Source organism: Elephantulus edwardii, unplaced genomic scaffold, assembly GCF_000299155.1.
Source record: "Elephantulus edwardii isolate Elephantulus edwardi_28Jun2011 unplaced genomic scaffold, EleEdw1.0 scaffold00216, whole genome shotgun sequence".
Classification (NCBI taxonomy): Eukaryota; Metazoa; Chordata; class Mammalia; order Macroscelidea; family Macroscelididae; genus Elephantulus; species Elephantulus edwardii.
This window is the reverse complement of record NW_006399966.1, coordinates 1,287,896-1,309,584: the sequence shown is the minus strand read 5'-3', so window position 1 is coordinate 1,309,584 and position 21,689 is coordinate 1,287,896. Positions and strand designations below refer to the sequence as shown.

Genomic DNA, 21,689 nt, shown 5'->3' with positions numbered 1-21,689 from the left:
ATTTTATTAGGAACCAGAGAAGAGAGAAAATAACAAATATTTCAGGGAATGTTTCATTCTCTTGAACATAAAACAAAACAAAAAAAACCAAGACAACAATGATCACTCACTGCCTGTCAGGCACAGCTTTCAGGCTCTAAGATGAAGCCATTCTAGGAATCAAGTCAGTTTTCAACTGAGAGGCAGAGCAGTTGCTCTAACTGGAATCCAGTTCTGTCTGATCACAATCTTAAGTGTTCTCTGATGTCCTGCACAGAATAATCTATAGTTGAAGCTTCACAAAATCTCCTGTTTCTTCAAAACTCTAGGAACCGCAAATTCTCAAGGATGTGAGAACAATAACAAAGAGATCAAGTAAATGTAAATTTATTTTCGTCTTCTTTTGAAAAACAATGCAATGCTTTTATTAAAAAAAAATCAAGTCCTTTTTGTTGTGAAGCAAATGTGGTACCGCTAGATGACTCAGCACCTTGGCAGCCTGGTTTCCAAGGTTAAACTGTGTGCTGCCAAATCAATACAATGACAAATATCTAAATCCTTGTGCAGAAGTGTGCAGTTGTGTTTTTGGGTCATTTATTCAGGGATCCTGATTTCAGACACATGAATTCTCATTTATCCCTCCAACAGACCAGTGAGGCAAAGAATATTTTAAAGATAAACTGAGGTTTACTGTTGTCGCTAGGTGCCCTCAAGTCAACCACAACTCATGATGACCTGAACAGCTGACCTGAACGCTGCCCTAGCCTGGGGGTCCTCACTATCCCTGCTATATGGGAGCCCATTCCTCCAGCTACTGTGTCCAACCATCTCATGGAGGATCTTTCTCTGACTCTCCAACTGAGGGTAAGACCAGTTCAATATCTTACTTGAGGTGTACACTGCTGTGAAGAGGCAGAAGCGAGGTTTTAACCAAGGAGCTTGACTAGGACTCTTCTCCCTTTAGACACCACACTGCAGGTTCTGTGGTGTTTTTGTTGTTATTTCATAAAAGCAAACAAAAAAAGCAGAATGGCAATGCAATCAAGATTTCTGAGCACTAAAATTTTTATTGTGAAATCGTCATCTGCCATGATCTTTTGGATAATGATGATGGATATTGTGGAATAGTCAAGAAATTGCAATCAATGATATAGTACCAGTTATAGAACAGAGCTGGGACTGAGGAAAACTTTGCAAAAGAGGGTTAAATTGCTCTCATTTTTCCCAGAATGTATTTTCCATGACATACTCAGGAACAACCAACTAACCAAGAAACTAAAATACACACACACACACACACACACACACCCCAAACCAGTCGTTTCAAAATGAAATGTTAACATTGAATACAAGAATTCTCCTTTTGGAGACTGACATATATGTATGAGCATCTATGTTGTTGTTAAATTCTGTGAAGTCAAGGACAACACAGAGACCCTATGTTCCTGCCCCATCCTCCCCTCACAATCTCTGCCTTGCTTGAGCCCACTGTAGTAGCCACTGTGTCAAACCATCTTGTTGAGGGTCTTCCTGTTATTCTCTGATGGTCCACCTTTCCCAGCAAGTTGTCTTTTACCAAGGACTGGTCTTTCCTAACAACCTGTCCAAAGTATGTTTGAGTTTCACCATCATTGTCTCTAAGGAACCCCATGGTTGTACTTCCTCCAGGACGCATGTTTGTTCTTTTGGTGTACTGTGGACTCTAAGAATAAAGATTCTGCTTAACTTTAACCTGGTGTTTCCCAAGTTATTCACTCACTGGGACTTTTATTCCCTTTGATGTGTATTATCATATAGAGGCCTGTGCAGCACACCTTGGGGAACATCTGAACTAGCCTGAGGAATGTCTAGCTCTGGGTCCTCAGTGTGATTATGACCGTGAACCTGGAAGACTTGTTATTCACTTCCCTGAAGGTGGAAAGGACCATATGGTCAGTGTGAACATCTTCCAGTTCTCTTGTGTTTGAGCATCCTCAGCTGGTGGGTCCCAGTAGTCTTTGCATGAAAAATGGAGTCAGATACTTTAAACAAGTTAATTCATGTACTCACGATTAAATGACAGTGGAAAAGGAACCATCTTGTTTTGTTAGGGTTTTTTTAAGTGTTTTTTTTTTTTTTTTCTGGGGAAAGGTGAACCACTTTTTCTGTCTTTTAGCCAACTGTTGATATTTTCATTTCTATGATGTTTATAAATAGAAGTACCCACTCTCTGTGGTAAGCAAATTTGTTAAATTCCTACAGGCAGTTCTTAGACTGGGCTGTGAATAGGCCTGACAGTGTGAATTCTTTGACAGAAAGAGAAGAGGCACCAGAAAAAGTAAAGCTGACAACCTTATCTTTTCCTCTGTTCTAGGTATTACTTTCAATAGTTCCCTCCACCCCCCAAAAAAAGGTAAGCCTTTAGGCCTAGAAAGGACTCTGGAAATCTAGTCCAAACTCCTTTACAGATAAGGTAGAGGAAGCCTGAATGGCCAATAGGTCCGTGCAACTCTGAGAAGAGGACCAAAAGAACTTATCTGACTGCCCAGTGTCAATTCTTTTTATTTAAGACTTCCCAGTTATCACGTTAAAAAGCTACTTTCTTGATCAGTACCTATAATGTGTTTGCTGCATTTGCTTTGCATGGAGACTCTGGGATGATCCAGAAGGTTTACATGTCACAAAAGAGAGACTGAATGTCACAGTTAAAAGAGGACACTGCTAACCTCAAGGTTGGAGGTAGAGGCCACCCAGAGATGCCTTGTTAGACCTGGCCATCTACTTCCAGAAACATCAGCCATGAAGTGGGTGGTGGATGAGATATACGGGCTCAGTTCTACTCTGACACATATATAGGGGTCCCTGTAAGATCTCATGGCATTGGTATATCATGGACTTAAAAGACTCCTGCCCCTTGTTTGCCCCCCTTTTCATGCCTTATGTTGTCCTCATTTGTTTTCTTCATCTGGGTCAGTGAAAGAGAGGACGCCCCTCAACAAGATGGGTTGGCATGGTGTAATAGTAATGCAGGAGACCGTGAAGATGGCTCAGGGTGGGACGAGGTTTCCATCTGTTTTTCACGGGGTTGCTATGGGTGCTGATTGACCCCTTGGCCCCTAATAACAACAACACAGAGACCCTATGTTCCAGAAGTGTGCTGTTCCCAAGTAGTTTGGGGTCTGGGGGTGAAGATGGGAGGTTGGTGAGTCTCGGATCAGTGCTTCAGTTTGCCCCAGCTGTTTAGAAGGTTGGAGAACAAAAAGCAAACTACCATCCTTTGCCCTTTCCATTCCACTTCACTTAAAAATGAAGCTTTGAAATACAGGCAGAAAGTCCACTTGGAGACTGTGTCCACCTTTGCAAAAGTGAAGGGTGTTCCATATCTGAATTTCCCCCTTGTTATTTTGCTTGAAGTCCTTAAGCCATCTTCAGACTTCTGATTAAGGAAGCGTCAGAGAAAAGAAAAGGTTCCTTATCCGCGTTGAACTCATGTTTCCTGGCCCTCAGGCAATCAGTGGAGAACGTGGATTTTTCCCTGGCGCTTGGTGATCGGAGTGGGAGCCCTCTTCTCTGCAGGGGCTCCTTGCGGCGTCCAAGAGCTCACGTTCCCACTTCTCGTTCCTCAAAAGAAATTCTGTGAGGGGCAGGCCTGTTTTTTCCAGGGGACTACTTCCCTTCATCTCCCCTGAGTACCCAGGAAGGCCGTGTTTTCAACCAGAGGTTGAAATGGAGCCTCTCCCGGGGTGCTCGGAGAGAGTCCCTTTGGGGCAGCGCCCCCCCTTCCGGAGGGATGCATCCTGGTGGGGGTGGGGGCTCAGCTTTGATCCCAGGGCACCTTTTGTCCCTGGAGACGCCCTGCCAACCAGGTATGTGGAGGGTAAGTGCTCCTCGCTTTCCGGGGCGGCGATGGGGGGCTCGGGAGCCTGAAGGTCGCCTTCCTGAGGGCGGGGAGTGGGGGGCCAGGGGACGCGGGTGGGCCCAGCCAACTCACTAACTGGGCGCCTCGGGAAGCCCCGGGCGGGGTCCGCGGGCTCACGGGCTTTGCTCCTCCAAGTCCATCTCCAGGCAGAGCAAGCCCACTGCTCACCCAAACGCGAGCTGATAAGGGATCGGGCGGGCGCAGGCTCAGGACAGGCGGATCCGGGAAAGGCCGGGGCGGAGAGACCCCTCCAGCGCCCTTGGGAGGCCTGCGGTGTCCGCCCTGTTCCGCGACCGGGGTCGAGGAACACAAAGGTGGCGGCGGGACGAACACGTCGGTCGGTGGCGGGGCGCCTTTTAGACGGCGCGACCTCCCCTCGGGCACCTCCCGGCCGGCCGCGCTCAGCGCGAGCCAAGGCGGCGGCCTCCTCCGTCCGGCGCGGGGACCCCCATTTAACCCCTGCCCGCCAGCCCGGCCGCTGATTGGAGGAGGCGGGGCGCCGGGGCAGTGGGGACCCCTCCACCTTCCTTTTCCCCTCCCCCTCCCCCACCGCCGATTCTCTCCCCACCCCCCCAGGACCCCCCCCCCCGCCTCCCAGCCGTGCAAATCTCGCGAGGAAACACGCGGTTTCACTAGTGTGTTTACACCGATCACTACTAATCCGGACCGAACCGATCCGGATTAAGGGGCCGGAGGCGGGTCCCGGGCACCAGCGGTTCCGACCCCCCCGCCCTCCGTGCCGCACCCGAGTGGCCCCCCCCAGCCGAGCAGGCCCCCACCTCCCGGGCCGGCCCGGGCCCTCCTGAGCCTCCCTTGGCCTTTGTCCGGCGCCAGGAGGCCGGTCCCGCGCCCCCCCGCGGCCGCCGGGGCCCGGGTCCGCGTCGGGCGCCTGGCTCTGTACGCGAGCCCGGGGATCTGCGGCCCTCACGGCTCCCCTCCCCCGCCCGCCCTCTCGTGGAGCCCGACGCCGGCGGCAGCTGCCCGGGCGGGGGGTTGAGGCGCACAGGAGAGGCCCCGGCTCCGCCCTGGGCCTGCCCTGGGGGAGAGAGCAGCGGCCCGCAGCCGGGTCGGGTCGGGGCTCCTCCCGGGAGGAGAGTGGAACGGCGGCGGCGGCGGCGGCAGGTGAGAAGCTGAGCCCCGGGCGGGGGAGGGCGCCAGGCCTGAGGCATTAACCGTCCGGGGGACCCCCACAGCCTCGGGGGGCTGAGGTCAGCGCCCACCCAGGAGCGGGCGCCGGGCTGCAGCTCCCTGGCGCTGAGGCGGAAGGAGCTCCCCGCGGGCTGCGGGTCGCCGAGGGGCCGGGCGAGGATGGGGGAGGCCCAGGCGGTCCCGGCCTAGAAGTGGGGCCGGCGGCCGGCGAGGAGACGGGTTCGCCCCAGCTGCCGGAGGTCTCCGCAGCCCCCCTGGCGTCCCCGAGAACTAGCCCGTCCGCCCTCTGTGACAGGTGGGCCTGGAGTTGGGGAAAGTTTGGAGCCGAGGGGAGCGAGGACCAGGCTCCATTAGTCCTGCTTCCCGACTGTGGGCCACAGGGAGGATCCCGGCCCAGGGCCCCGTTGGAACAAGACGCAGAGGCAGTTTCCTTAACATGAGTTGACATTAAATGGCATAACCGCCGGGGCGTCGTTTTCCGGGCTGGCGTGAGGTTGGAGCCTTGGAAAATGTTGGAGAGACCCGGGCTTTGAAGGGAGGCTGCAACCTCTGCCATCTGGCCTCGGTAGGGCCTCGGAGGCGCCAGGAAGGCCATTTACTTAAGGGGCAGCTCATGCTCAGTCTCCCAGCCTTTCTCCCCTCTTTCTTTTTAAAAGGGATGCCTTTATGCCCTTCTGAGAATTTCCCAATTCTCTCTCTAACCTGCCCCTGTGTGTGTGCGTGGATGAAACTTTAATTTGGCACCATTTCATTCCCCTCAGTCCTCAGGCTCTCAATCCAGGAAAGAAAATGAAACTGGAGGACTTGGAGTAGTTGTTACTGACATTGTGGAGTTAGTGGATTGCAAAGGAGAATGATTATTGCTATCTGGGAACTTTTCAGTCATGCCAGTCATTCCAAGTATGGGATGCTGTCTGTCTTTTCCACCATAAACACGAGAGAGTTTTCCAGTCTTGCACGAGTTGATCTCTTGGCTAGGATGGACATGTATTTTTCTGAATGTAGCTTGTGCATTAATTGGTCATGGAAGGAGTTTAAAAATGGTGTCCTTCTGCCCCTCCCTGTTCAAGAAGGAGTGCAAAAGCAGATGTGTAGAGTCTAGAGAAGCCCTCCTGCTTCCGGGAGTAGTCAGAAAAAGATTTTGCAGAGTGCTTGTGGAGTTCTGGTGAATGCAGGTTGATAATTTGACTGAGTTCCCTTTTACATTTAAGATAATTCCCTCTCCCCCCCACTTTCCTATGAGCTACTGTGAATGCTTCAGTAAAAGGAGTTATCTGGTAGTGTTTTGGGAGTTATTTGTAGCCTCTGATTCATGCTGTATTTTTTTTTTTAATTTTTCTTAATGATTCATACATAGTCTTAGTTTTAAGAACTAGTTCCTGTGTGCTTGTGGAAGAAAAATCAGAAAGTACTTAGCTTGGTAGAATTTTCTTTTTTGCAACCAAGTTCTGATTTTCTTTTTCCCTCTCTGTTCAACTTTGCCAGAGATTGTTATATTTAGGGTTTAAGTTCCTTGCTGTTAAAATCAAATCCACACTAGAGAGGAGTAAGAGGTCCATGTAGAAGAGGAAGAGGACTTCTGAGTGGTTTTCTAACTTTTAAATGTACTGTTTGGTACTATGTATTGTAGTTTATCACTTATTTATTCTGTTTACTTACATGTGACTGAAAGTGAAAAGTGAAAGAATTACTGTGATTTTGTAATATCTAAATACTGCTTCCTCACTTAATTATTGTGGTCTTACAGCCTGTTTTTTCTTTTTCAGTAGAAATGATGGAAGAATTGCATAGTCTGGACCCAAGAAGGCAGGAATTATTAGAGGCCAGGTTTACTGGAGTTGGTGTTAGTAAGGTGAGTAAAAGGATAATAAAAACTGTTTATAGTGTAAACACATATAAAAAAAAAGATTAAGAACAGTTAGTAGTCTCAGGATTTCAGTGAAGTTTGAAATCCTGTCAGTCATTCCAATAATCATTTAACAGTAAGTTTGAAGGCATTCTATGTGAGAGGATATGCTATGTTTTTTCCTCTTAAATAGAAGTGTTTCACATGGTTGTTACGCCAAAGATCCCAGCAGAATGTCTACCTGGACTCTATGCCACATGTTATCAAAACTTCTCAATCTGAAGAATTTTTTTAAGTATAAGGTATTGTTACATTGCACTGGACTCTGAAATCAGTTACATGGTGATCATTGCCATTGTTTTGGCCTCATGAGCCCCAACAGGATAGAGAGAAGAGTTTCCAAGGCTGTAATTGTTTATGGAAGCTGACTGCCACATCTTTCTTTTTGCCGAATAGTAGTAGATTGAAACTCTTCACTTTTTTGTTAGCATTCAAGCCCTTTTACCACCATGGCACCACAGCTCCTTACAGATAATGAGAAGAGATAATTTTAGTTTTATGTAGCTCCTGCAGAGTAACTTTCCTTGATACATAAGTTAAAGTTATTTGAGTAGAGATTTTAAAAACAAAAAAGAATCCTTAATATTTTATAGATTTTTTTTCTTATTCAGGTCGTTTTTCAAGGTCTTTGTTCTTTAAACCATGTATCTAAAGAACAGCAAATGGGGGTTGGGGAAATCCCAACAAATGGAAACTAATCACCATATTCTTTTTTTTTTTTTAATTTTTTTTCTTACCATATTCTTTCTTAAGCTATTTTTATAATATCTCAGCAAATTTGTCAACCTTTTTTGTTTTTCTAAAACATTATAGAGTTATAAGAACCATGACTGAGTACTGAAAATCACCCTCTGCTACTCTGTCACTTATCCACATCTGCAGTTTAGCAAATTCTTCCTGGTCACACCCCCATATGACTTTTTCCTGTTTTACCTTCTTCACAATTTTTAAAAAAAATTTTTATTGTATTATTTTTACGTGTAACGTCAAATCAGATCTGACAGGTACAGGAGGAGATTGCCCCCTCCTTCTCCAGCAGAGTATCTGGTGGATTTGAACGGCATACCTCTGGGATTGCAGTGCAGCGTCTTGCCACTAGGCCACCAGAGCTCTCTACAATTTTTATTTTTGTCATGTAGTCTGAAATAAGAGCAAGTCCCCATTAATGGGCAGATATTTTAATCAAGTAATAATGCAACTTCATGCTTGTCTTTATCTGCTTGCTACTTGATCTCTCTGCTTATAGTATGATTTTATTATAGCATAATTAACCTTTATGATTTTGTTATGGTACATAAAACAGACCTGTGTTGTTTTATTTTAACAGTTTTCAACAATCTAAGATTGTCACGTTACTTAAGTTTTTTTAAGATAGGTGAATTTTTAAGCTTTGACTTCATGGGATGTATTTCTTTCTCTGCTTGTGTTTTGGTGTTTTTTGTTTTTTTTTTTTTAAGAGATCCTATTTCTTATAGCAGTAAATGTCTCTACCTTTGGGTTTGTATTATCACAAGCTATCTGGACAAACATAGATGTCATCTTTTGTTGGAAGCTTTTTTTAAAGTGAAAGATATTTTTCTAGGATTAGTTGGAAAACCTAGCATTTTTGGTGAGCTGGGACAGGTGATAAGTTTTTGTTTAAAACTTATTTTAAATAATAGTTTAAAAATCAAAAAGTAGTAAGTACTTACTGCGTTGACTTGATGGCATTTGGAGACACCTAAGCAATGTCTCTAGAGCCAATAGTGTGGAGAGAGGGGAGAGACATGAAGTGTCAAGGTGCTGTGTGGGAACACAGGATGTGTTAGACATTTTGTAGTTGTTTTTTATTTATTTTTTTTTTGCACTGTTTTATTGTGCTTTGTAGATAATACATTTTTGCAAATTGAAAATTTGTTGGAATCCTGCATTGAGCAAGTCTCTTGACTCCATTTTTCCAGTAACATGCTCATTTCATTCTCTCATGTTTTGGAAATTCTCATGATAGTATTTTACACTGTTACGATACATTAATATACTGCAATATAGTAGTGCAAATATAACTTATATGCAGTGGGAAACCAGACAATTTGTGTGACTTCCTTCCTTTGATTTATTGCAGTGGTCTGGAACCGACCCTGCAGTATCTCTGAGGTATGCTTGTATTTGAATATGTCTCTGGTGGCATTGATGACTTAATAATGACCTTTGATTTATCATTTAACTGGAGAATTCAGCATAAGGCTTATATCCAAATGGCCACCTATTGTGTAAAAGTCCATAGGCTTTTGTTCAAGTTATGTGTGGCTTAAACTCCTTAGCCTCTGTTTTGATGGTGTTAGTTCTTTAATGGCTGTATATTCAAGTATACTTTTGATGGGAATAGGGCATCAATGATAGAAAGGAATGACATTCTGAATTTTGCTTCTCATGTAACTAAGGTTCCAGTGATAACCTCTAATGCAATGACCTGTTTAATAGGGAATTCCATTTTAATATTTATACAGAGAAAGTAGGTTCTTTATTTCTAGTTGTTTTTAATGCCATTAGTTGTGCCATCATGATTGCACTACATGTGTTCTTTAGGGGCTATCAAGATCATTTTTCCCCAGTAGCAAAGAACTTGGAAAAAAGTGAATACCTGAATACATTATTCTGTAGTTTGCAGAGTATGGAAAAGAAAATGTCTATTTTTGTACCACAGCTTCTACCTGTGTGACATTGCATCTCTGTTGTTTGGAGACGGCTGGGTAAGGTGGTGGGAGCAGGATCAGTGGTACTGGGAGAAAAAGGTGTTTTTTTGGAAAAATTTATCTTCCTAACCTCAAATTCTTCATTATGAGTCATCATTTTCCAATGAGAATGTTGATGAGTTCATGGCCAATTTCGGTTTTGCTGTTCTAACTGGGCAAGCGGTGATGTTTCTGTGATAGTGCCATCTAGTGGCTTGGTGCGGCCTTATGGGCAGTGTTCTTTCTCCTAACTATTCATAACATTTCCAGTACTTTTTGATGTCCATAGAAGGAAGAAAGTCAGTGCTACTGTAGATGCTTTCCTAGTGGATGAGAATGTCAGAAGTAGCTGCAGTTTTTGAACTTCCGATGGCTTATAGATCATCTGTCATTTTGCTTCAGGTTTTATGTCTGCAAATTAGAACCAATCAAAAACCTTGGGCTAAAAATGGTCAAGCAATTAGGTTTATTTTAATTTGCTCACTACTTATGTTGAGGGTTTTTAATCACAGGTTTTTTGCTTTTCTATAAAGTACATTTTTTTAACATTTACATGTATTTAAATTTTCTATTGGTGTATTTTATTCATAATGGTAGTGATTAGGAAATTATATGAACATTAGGATGCATTAAGTAGTCTTGATTTAAAAGTTATTTTCAGTCATTTGTGAGTTGATGATAGGGGCAAATGACTTGATGTGTGCTCAGGACTCTGTAGCTCACTCTCCTCTAGCCCATTTGCCACACCTTAGGAATACCTATGATTATTCTTGGAGCATTTTTGAGGTGATAAGGTTAAATTAAAGAGCTCCAGTGGTGTGGTGGTTAAGTGGCAGCTAACTCAAAAGTTGTCAGTTTGAACCTAATAGCTGGGTCCTGTGAGAGAGAGACCAGGCAGTCTACTTCCTTAAAGATTGTAGCTTTGTAAGTTCCATGGGGCAGTTCTGTACTATTCTGTAGGGTTGCTGTGGGTTTTGGTTTTGGTAAGGTTATATTAATTTGTGAAACTTGATATTCACTTCTTGTTGACCTTTTGTATGAGCTGTTCTACTTTTTTCCCCCTCCACTTTATTTTTAACAATCTCGTCTTTTAAGCACTATCCCATCTACTTATTACTAGAAATCAAACTGACTGTACTCTGTATTCATAGGTTTACAATGAGACTCTATTGCAGTTTATGTTACCTACTTAGAGTACTACTCCCTTTGATGATTTAAGTGAATGGAGACCGTAGGTAATATAGGTGAAATTCCTACACTGTTGAATATTAGTAAGTAACAAATACTTATTTAGTCCTGTGTTCTGGTACTGTTTTACATGCTTTAATGTGATAAAAATGATAACTAAATTTAAAGTAAAGGGACATTATTCTTAAAAGACTTCCATTTAATGAACTTACTGGACTAACAGACCCTCTGTATCTCTTTTTATAATACATCCTGATCCTTTTCCAGTTCATAAGCATGATGACTGGGACTTCATACTTTTGTATGCTATGTTCCACCCTTTAAGCCTTGTGACAGCATGGACATGCTAACCATCTGATGGGGAGGAAAAAAAAAGACATCCTGACTGATGGGCACTGCTTGTCCAGTTGACTTATCAAGAAACAGTTGTGACTACTTGGGTTTAATAGAAACGGTCCGTTGATATATGGTTTTAAAGTGAAAGAATTCTTTTTATGAAAACAAAGTTAATTACCTAGGAAAGACTAAATGTAAGGGGCTATCAAGACCTGTAGACATTTATGTTTAAAATCAGGACGAACTCTGCATTTATATACTTGACATAAGTTCTTTTTTTAATTTTTAATTTTTTTCCCCACTTTTGAAGAAATTGAAAATAGTATTTGTAGGTGATGCCCTTTGGATGTTGTTGATGTCAGATAGTATTGAACGACATTTATTGGCTCTGTAAGTCAAAAGGCTGTCTGAGTCCTACTTCAAAAGATGGGCAAAAGAATATGCAGGTATGTGTTTTAGGTTCAAAGAAAATATTAAAGTTGTCATTTTTATATTCTCGTTTTTTTTGATTAATGGTCCAGTTTTTTGTTTCCATTTATTGAATTAAAGATGATTTTGTTTATAAGATTGAATAAACGAACAAGTTGAGAAATCATAAATGAGACTTTGTTTTGACACAGTAAAAGTCTGTATAAATCTTTAAACAAAGGTGATAAAATTTTATAAATGAATAGTTTTTGGTGTACCGCATAGTAGATACCATCTTCTTTAAGAAAACGGTTTCTGGGAGCTCTGGTGGCCTAGTGGCAAGGAGCTGCAACTACAATCCCAGAGGCACACAGTTCGAATCCACCAGATGCTCTGCCAGGGAAGGAGGGGCAATCTCCTCCTGTACCAGTCAGGTCTGATTTGACGGTACACTCACACAAAAATAATAAAATAAAATGTAAAATAATAAAAAAAAAGGTTTCTTTAAAAAAAAAGAGGTTTTGTCCTACTTTTTTATAAATTTGTATATCACATAAAATTATCAAATTTGACTTCTAAAAATAGCCCTCTCATATCCATCTCATTGAGGATCATCTTCTTTTTCACTGACCACCTTCTTCTTCAGGGACTGATCCCTCCTGAGAATATATCTACAGTATATAAGACAAAGGCTCATGTGCATCTTCAAAGACAGATTGGTGCATTCTTCGTACAGCCCATGGGATGCTTAATATTCTGTTCCATTATTGTCATTGAAAGTGTCCAGCTTTCATTTACCTCATTGTCCAGCTTTTGTGAGCATTGATGTAATTAGTTCGTATGTATGCACCTTAGCCTTTAAAGTCAAATATTTGGTTTTCAGTACTTGGAGAGAAATCTTTTGGTGCACATTTGACCAGTGCAATGTGTCTTTTGATTTCTTGACAACTCCTGCTACTCCTATGGGTCTTGATTGTGGATCCAAGTAAAATGAAATCTTTAACTATAATCTTTTTTCCCATTTATCATGATGTTGTTTGTTGATCTACTTGTGAGGATTTTTATTTTCTTTGGTATCTAATTCGTGCTAAAGACTTAAGTGAGTTTCACTTCATTGCTTTTAGTATATAAACTTGTGTAACGTGAATATTGTGAATTTTTCTCCAATCCTGGTGCTACATTTTTCTTACAGTCTAACTTCTAAGAGTATATACTCAGCATGTTATTGTTATTGTGTACTGTCGAGTTGCCTGCGCCTCATAATGATGCTCTGTACAACAGCCCTAAACCCTGCTCTGTACTGTGCCAATCTCTGATACGCCTACCCGCTTTGCTCCAGTCACCGAATCAGTCCATTTTATCAAGGATCTTACTCTTTTGCACTGTCACTCCACCCTCCCAAACATGATGTCCCTCTCCAAGGACTTCTCCCTCCTTGCAACATGCCCAAAGTATGTCAGATGGAGCCTCAGAATCTTTGCCTCCAAGGAGCAGCCTGGTTTTACCCTCTCTAGGACAAACCTGTTCTCTTAGCAGTCTTTGAATGTGTATTGAATAAATATGAGAGAGATCAGTCCTGATGTACAACTTTTCTGATTTTAAACCATGCACTTTCCTCTTATTCTGCCTCTTTAAGGATATTCAAGTTTTACATGAGAATAATTGTTGTCATGTGCCATTGAATCAAAACCAGCTTGTAGCTGAGCACAATTAAGTGTTCCAAAATTCTCCTTTTTCACAATGTTACCCATTATTTATTATGATCCTCACAGTTTAATTCTTTGCTTAGTATAAAACACAAGTAGATATCTGTCTGATACTCTGTACAATCAACTAAAATGCACCTGGCAAAATAATCTTCCTCTGCTGACATCAACATTGATAATAGTTACGTTGTCATCTTTGTGGGCATATTAACTTTATTTCACACTGTTGTTGTTAGGTGCCATCAAATTGAGTATGACCCTATGAAAAACAATTCTTTTGAACACTGTCCTTTCATGTGCCATAGTTATAGGCACTTTATCAGTTAGTCTCGTTGGAGATCTTCCGCTCTTTCACTGACCCTCCTCTTTTCCAAGCATGATATCCTTTTTCGAGAACAGTCTCTCCTGTCAACTTGCCCAAAGTATGTGAGATGAAGGATCACTGTCCTTACCTCCAAGAAGCACTCATGTGCTTTTTCCAAGGCATACCTGTTCTTTTGGAAGTCCAAGGGATATTCAGTACTCACATACTGCTTTTAGAAAGTCCACAGTCAGGGACTTCTCCAAATTCCTGAGTAGCAGTGTTGTCAGTTTGAAGACTAAGATGTGCCTGATTCAGGGCATATTCTTTTCTTACCTAGTGTTTATTTCTTTGGTTTTCTTTTACATAATTCAAATCTTCATAGACCTATACATTGAGCTCTCAAAAGCTATTGCTTGTTTCTTGGTTATTATAGTTCCTTCCTACAGCATGGAATTGGTTCCTCATACTCCGCTCATTGCATAAATCCCGGGTTTTGACTTTTTGATCTTCCTTGTCATATCTTTGGTAAGGAAAAAAAATAAATCAGGTACCGTTTTAGTATCGAGACTAAGATGTACCTGATCCAAGTGATAATCTTCTCAGTTAACTATGTATCAGAGAGATGGACAGTGTCTAAGGATGACAGAATTATTGATGTCTTTGAGTTGTAATGCTGGAGAAGAGTGTTGAACATACTGTGGACTGCCGAGAGAACAAACATGTCTGTCGTGGAGAGAGTGAAACCATGTTGCTCCTTGGAGGCAAAGATTGTAAAGCTCCATCTTTAATACCTAGGACATGTTGCCAGGACAGACCAGTCCTTGGAAGAGGACATTATGCTTGGAAGGATGAAAGATCATAACAGGAGAGGAACACCCTGGAAGAGATGGTTTGACACAGTGACTGTAATAGTGGGGACAGGTGTGTTGGAGACAATGAGATTGGCTCAAATAGGGCAGGGTTCAGAGCTGTTGGTCATAGGGTCACTGTGAGTTGTAGTCAACTCCAAGTCAATGATACTACAAAACAGCATTTCTGTAGTCTTCCTGTTGTTTGAGTGAACGTTTACAGAGCAAATTAGTTTTCTATCCAACAGTGTGTAAGTTTTGTTTCATAACAGTAGTTGCAGTGCCCTCAATGTAACAGTACCCTTCCTGCTTGCTTGCTTAATCTCTTTTATACTTTACAAAAGATCCATCAAGACATGCTGACACTAAAAAAAAAAAAAGGGAGGGGGACACTAATACACTGATCCTGCCTCACTGATATAATAAAGACAACAACTCATTCCCAAGTGAGGTTGAAGTTAAGATTCACTACACATATTTTTGGGTTGCACAGTTCAATCTGTAACAGTCTTCAGATACGGGTTTGTTTTTTCTTTGAGTGTTGGACTTTACATTTGGGTTTTTGCCACCTTACATGTTTGATGCAGTAATGCCATTTAAAATTTTTCTGTAGTTGGTAAATAAAATTATTTAATCTTACAATATGTGTACATGAACTTTAACACAGTATAAAAGAATCTGATTTTCACTTCTCATCCTATATATGGTTGGCATTGTCACTGACAATCTTGACTTTTACTGTAATTTCTCTTGTTTCTTATTCATTGTTTACTTGTGTGTGTAAAAACATACATAGCAAAACGTTTGTTATTTCACCTGTTTTCATATGTGCAATTGTGTATCATGAATTATAATTCCCATGCTGTACAGTGTTCACCACAGTGTAATACCAAATTTTTTCATCATCTCGTTACCAAGGTTTAGATTCCAAAAATCAGGTTCTTTATTTTCTTTAAAATAAAATTTTATTTGAATCTTAATGAACACTTAAAGAGAAGTTAGATTTTCATTCATTCACTGTGGAACATTTTACCCTCTCTCCCTCCCTTTCCCCTTCCCTAGTTCACTTTTTAAAAATACTCATTTATTACTGCATAATTACCTTCCTACCCTACTCCCACCCCAGTCTTCTTTGCGATGATTCACCTCTTATTCTGGACTGTCGTTTAATGCCTAATCGTATATTCCTTTTAGACAATTTTTTCATCTGTTCTGATTAACTATTTTTTAATTTTTTAAAATTAATTTTAGTAAAAGTTTGCAGAGACTTTGGATTGCCATTCATTCATTGTTGCACTTTTCTCCCTGCCCACCCTCCCCCCAGTACAGTCTTCTCTTTGAAAAGCGAAAGAAAAATTCTTTCATTGGCATATAATCCCTCCCCGCCAAGTCCACTCCACTATGCAGCCTTCGTTCTGGACTCCTTTTAAACAGTTCTCTCCCTCATCTGTTTCAGTGCAGTATGCATAATTTATCCCATCTTTCTCAGTCTTCCTCCCCAACCCTGATGTCAGTCCGTTTTACAACAGTGGCACCATGCAGTATTTGTCCTTTTGTGACTGAGGTATTTCACACAGCATAATGTCCTCCAGGGTTACCCATTTTGAATAATATTTCATGAGTTCCATGTTTTTCAGAGCAGCATAGTATTCCATTGTGTGAATATACCACAGCTCTCTAGCCATTTGTTTGTTGATTGGCACTTAGATTGTTTCCAACTCCTTGCTATTGTGAACAAAGCCACAGTAAACATGGGCGTGCATATATCTGCTTGGGTGGCAGTTATGGTTTCTTTGACATAATTCCCAGTAGTGGAATTGCTGGGTCAAATGGTATCTCTGTTTGCAACTTTTTGAGAAAGCTCCACACTGCCTTCCACAGTGGTTGCACCATTTTACATTCTCACCAACAGTAAATAAGGGTTCCAGTTTCTCCACAGCCTCTCCAGCATTTGTTGTTTCTGTTCTGTTAAATTTACTATTCTTAGGGTGAGGTGATACCTCATAGTTGTTTTGAAAAACCAGGTTCTGTGTGTGTGTGTGTGTGTGTACCGTCAAATCAGATCTGACTGGTACAGGAGGAGATTGTTCCTCCTTCTCCAGCAGAGCATCTGGTGGATTTGAACTGTGCACCTCTGGGATTGCAGTATACCTTCTTGCCACTAGGCCACCAGAGCTCACCGAAAAACCAGGTTCTTGTGCAAAAATTGGCATTATGTGAAATGCCGTATCAGGTAATATAATGACTTTCAGATCATATAATGGAAGATTACTCCTCCATCATTATATAACAGCCAGACCACCGAGAATCATGACCTGCCAAGCTGACACATAGGCTTAACCATCACCATGTTCCTCTCAACTTGCATGTTGGTGTTCGTGACTGCCAGATAAGTAGATAGTAGATTTTTTCTGTCTTTGTAAATGCAAAATGTAGGATAATGAGATACTTAAGTCAAGAGTAGGTGTATCACTTATGCTGTCAGTCTCCTTTATTCCTCAGACCAGCCTTGGTAACCATTACTAATCTTTGGTCTTTGTACATTTGGGTATTCTAGCCATTTCATAAGATGCCCTGGCGGCACTGTGGGTTAGTTAAACATTGGGCGACTAACCACAGGGTTGGAAATTTGAGCTCACCAGCTGCTCAAAGGGAGAGCAGTGAGACAGCTTGCCCCTGAAGATTTACAGCCTTAGAAACCCTATAGGGCACTTTGAGTCTGTCCTGTATGGTTGCTATGAGCTTTTGAGTTGTTTTGTGGGGTTGGGTTTTTTTTTATTTAAATCAAATAATATAAAATAGTTGTCCTTTTGTGACTTATTTTACTTAGCGCAGTATTTTCAAGGTTCACCCATAGTGTAATATTTATCAGAACTTACTTTGTTTTTAGGGCTTAATAATACATGAATATAACACATTTTGTTAATTATTTAATGGACAAATTGAGCTATTTATACTTTTTAGCTATGTGGATAATGAAATGGAAAGATCTGTTTGGGTCTCTGTTTTCAGTATAACAGCCAGGAGTGGAATTGCTAAACATAGAATGGTAATTTTATGTTTATACTTTTTGAGGAGCTACTAGACTCTTTTCTATATTTCATCACCCTTGGTACTAGCAGTCAGGAAATCAGGAGACATATTGCATTGGGCAAGTTTGCTGTCAGGGACCTCTCCAAAATGCTGAAGAGTGATGATGTCATTTTCAGATGTCCCTGATTGAGGCCATGATCTTCTCAGTCATCTGCTATGCATCAGAGAGCTAGACAGTGAATAAGGATGTCAGAAGAAGGATTGATGCCTTTGACCTGTGATGTCTTAGAAAAAGTATGGCCAGAGTGCTCCTTGTAGGCAAAGAGGGTGAAACTTTGTCTTTCGTGCTTCAGACATGAAGCTAGATGAGGCTGTTTCTTGGAGAAGGACATCATGCTTGGAAAGATGGAGGGTCAGCAGTGGAGAGAACGATCCTCAACAAAATTGATTGTCATTGTGACTTCAGCAGTGGATTCTAGTGTGTTGTCAGAGATGAAGAGGATAGGGCAGGGTTCAGGCCAGCTGTTGTGGAGTTTATTTTTCTTTTTTTAAAAAAAATTTTTAAATTTTTATTTATTTATTCTTTTTATGTTTGTACCGTCAAATTGGATCTGACAGGTATAGGAGGCGATTGTTCCTCCTTCTTCAGCAGAGCATCTGGTGGATTTGAACCGCGCACCTCTGGGATTGCAGTGCAGTTTCCTGCTACTAGGCCACCAGAGCTCGCCGTGGAGTTTATTTTTCAATATGACTTTCTTAGCCATAGTTTGACTTTGCTATATAAATGGGTGGGAATTTGTGAATGGGAGCCTGTTAGCCTGTCCACAAGGGAGTTGGCTGTCTACCAGTCCACAAGGGGATTGGCTGGTCTTACCATTAAATTGAGCAATCCAACAGCAGGAGAATGAAACTTCCCTGTCACTAGGACTAGGAAAAGAGCAAGCAAGAGTGCTTGCAGGACCAGAAGCCATAGCGGAGAAACAGACCTGATATGAAACAGAGAACCAGAGACCTCACGTGAAATGGGACCTTGGGACTGCTACATCATTTAAACTGGAGCTAAGAGCCTTTGCCCAAGGTTGTTAGGCTACTGGGGGTGTGTGAGGGACCTTAATTCACAGGACTGAGAACTTTGTCACGCACACAAAAAACTCAAAGCTGTGAGCCTCAAGGCTGAGGTGCCTGTGAGCATGTTTTGATATCTGTCTTGACTGTATTCTAACGTGAATTTTAACTTTTTGAATTCTCTATCATGGGCCTATGTGGTCTGTGAGCTATTGCATCGGATTTTGAACCCAGAAAAGCAGTAAGACTGGTGTTGAGAGGTATGGGTGCGTGGAAGACATGTCTGACCTCATTGGAGTTGGTTTTGTGTTACTGATGCTATTGCTGGGGACACTTGCCCTTTGTGAAGTTGATAAAGGTCAGATATGGCTGTCCCCATGTGGCCCTTGCCCTTTTTACAATTGTTCATAGGGTTGCTATGAGTTGTACTTGACAACAACTAACAGCAACTACTGAGTGAAAGAAAGAGATGAATATTTGTACACGTTCCAAAAAAAAGGATGATCTAGCACAATGCAGAAATTATAAAATAGTATCACTAATATTACATACAAGTAAAATCTTGCTGAAGATTATTTAAAAAAATTACTTGATACAGAATTTGCAAGAAATTCAGACTGCTTTCAGAAGAGGCTGTGGTACATTGCTGACATTGGATGGATCTTAGCTCAAAGCAGACAATACACGAAAGATGTTTCTGTGTGCATGTGTGTGTGTGTTGATTTGGGTTTTTGTTTGTTTTTCGTTTCCTTGTATTGTTTTTTTTTTTACTGTGCAGAATCTTTAGACTGTGTGGATCATAATAAATTATGAGTAGCATGGAGAAGAATGAGAATACCAGAACTCATAATCATGTTCATATGGAATCTATATATGAACCAAAAGGCAATTGTTTGAACAGAACGGGGGAATACTGCATGTTTTAAAATCAAGAGTTATGTGTACCAGGGTTGTATCTTTTCACCATACTTAGTCTGAATAAGTAATTGGGTTCAGCTTTGTTGTTCATAGGTTTGCTATCAATCACTCCACTTGATAGCATCTAACAGCAACAACAAGGTATACCTTACTGAAGCAGTTGTATTTTCATTTGCCTCAAAAACATGTAGAAGTTGAACAGTAAAAAAGGAATGCTAAGAAGAATTGATGACTTTGATTTGTGTTGGCAATAAAAACAAACATCTCTCTTGGAAGAACTGCAGCCAGGATGCTCCTTAGAAGCCCGTATGCTGAGTCTTCATCTTTCATACTTTAGGGATGTTGTCTGGAGGGATCAGTCCTGGCAAAAGGACATCATGGAAAAGTGGAGAGTCAGAGAAGTAGAACAAAACTCATGAGGGTAGATTAACACAACGACTGCAACAGTGGACACACCAGAGATTGTGAGGATTGGAAAGTTTCAGTCTGTTTTAGATCAGGTTACTATGAGTTGTAGTTGACTCAACAGCACCTAACAGCAATGACTAAACATAAATTTGGCTCTCGGAGTAATGTCTGTTCTGATCTTTTACCCACTTTATGGGCTGAAGTGTTTGTCATTTTATTGTTGAATTGTAGGAGTTCTTTAGTTATTATACCTTTATCAAATATGTAGCTCCCAAATAATTTCTTTATTCCAATCTGTTGCTTGTCTCTTCACCTTGTTGATAAAATCTTAATGTATAAATATTTTTCATTTTTATGAATTGTGTTTTATCTTCTGATGTTATTCACGATTTTTTTTTTTTTTGCTATGCCAAACAGACATTTATTTTCTTACAGTTCCAAGTCAAGCCATTTCTATAAAGTCAAAGCTAACACATAAGCTAGCAGGTTTCTGAGACTGGACTGCATGGGAAAAGAGTTATTCACAATTTTAATGTCTTAAGAATCTATTTTTTTTTCTCATTCATGTACATGGTGGGGTTTTTTAAAACTTAATTTTAATGAAAGTTTACAGAGACTTAGGGTTTCCAGTCATTCATTGTCGCACTTTTCTCCCTACCCACCCCCTCCTCCCTACCTAAGAATCTTTTTTTTTTTTAATCTATTTCTTAAAATTAGGTCCTTAAGTACTAGTCCTGTGCTTGGTATGCCTTCAGTTCTTACATTTAGGTTCTTTTTAAATTCTTCTCATGTATGGTGTGTTGAAGGAGTTAACCTTCATTCTCCTCTTGGTAGAGACCTAGTTGACCTAGCATCTTTTATTGAAAAGACTAGTCTTTTCTCACTCTGGTCTTGACAGTCTTGTTAGAAATTAGTTGATTTTAGTAGCATATGTGTCTTTTGGATGCTCCATTTTATTCTGTTATGTGTAGCTATCCAAAAGTTCTTTAGTGGTACAGACAGTTAAGAAATGAATTATTAACTGAAAGATTGGTGGTTCAAACTCATTTGGGAAAAAAGTCCAGTGATCTGCTCTGAAAGGTCGCACCCTTGAAAGTCTTGTGGACTGTAGTTCCACTCAGCGGTATATGCAGGTACAAATCCAAATTGACTCAAACCAGTGGATTTGTTGTTTGGTTTTGTATGGCTAGCCTTGTGCCAGTACTAGTCTAGACTGTTTTTGTGTTTGGTTTTTTTTTTTTGTTTGGTTGGTTTTTAAAAAAAATTTTATTATTTTTGTGTGAGTGTACCGTCAAATCAGATCTGACTGGTACAGGAGGAGATTGTCCCTCCTTTCCCGGCAGAGCATCTGGTGGATTCGAACTGTGAGCCTCTGGGCTTGTAGTTGCAGCTCCTTGCCACTAGGCCACCAGAGCTCCCTCTTTTTTTTTTTTTTAAGCTATAGTCTTTTTATAACTTTTCAAATTGGGAAGTCTGAGTGTTTCAACTTTATATTCCCATCCCAAGATTATTTTGGCTATTCAGGGCTAATTTTAGAAGCAGTGTAAATTTGAGAGTTGGCTTTTTACTTAAAAGAGTGCTGTTAGAATTTTCTTCTTTTTTTATTATTAATTTTAATGAAAATATACAGAGACTTTGGAATTCCATTCATTCATTGTTGCACTTTTCTCCCTCCCCTCCCCTCCCCCCAATACACTCTTCTCTTTGGAAAGTAAAAAAAAATTTTTTTCATTGTTATATAATCCCTCCCTCCCACATCCACTATGCAGCCTTCTGTTCTAAAGTCCTGTCATGACAATAGTACCTAATCATATATCCCTTTTATTTTTATT

At 41.2% G+C, this 21,689-nt stretch overlaps 1 protein-coding gene across 2 annotated transcripts in view; it reads left to right on the top strand.

The window, feature by feature from the left end:
* The first annotated feature begins 4,739 nt into the window (after positions 1-4,739).
* The window catches only part of TLK2 (tousled-like kinase 2), a 150,737-nt gene continuing 133,787 nt past the window's right edge, over positions 4,740-21,689 (top strand). Inside the window, exons 1-2 of one of the 2 annotated variants that reach the window (XM_006897800.1) lie at positions 4,740-4,999; positions 6,793-6,878. In XM_006897800.1, the coding sequence (XP_006897862.1) occupies positions 6,798-6,878 (81 nt within the window). In that variant the 5' untranslated portion in view covers positions 4,740-4,999; positions 6,793-6,797. Of the gene's footprint in view, positions 5,000-6,785; positions 6,879-21,689 lie in introns of those variants that run through there. The other variant, XM_006897801.1, reaches the window with a different exon arrangement.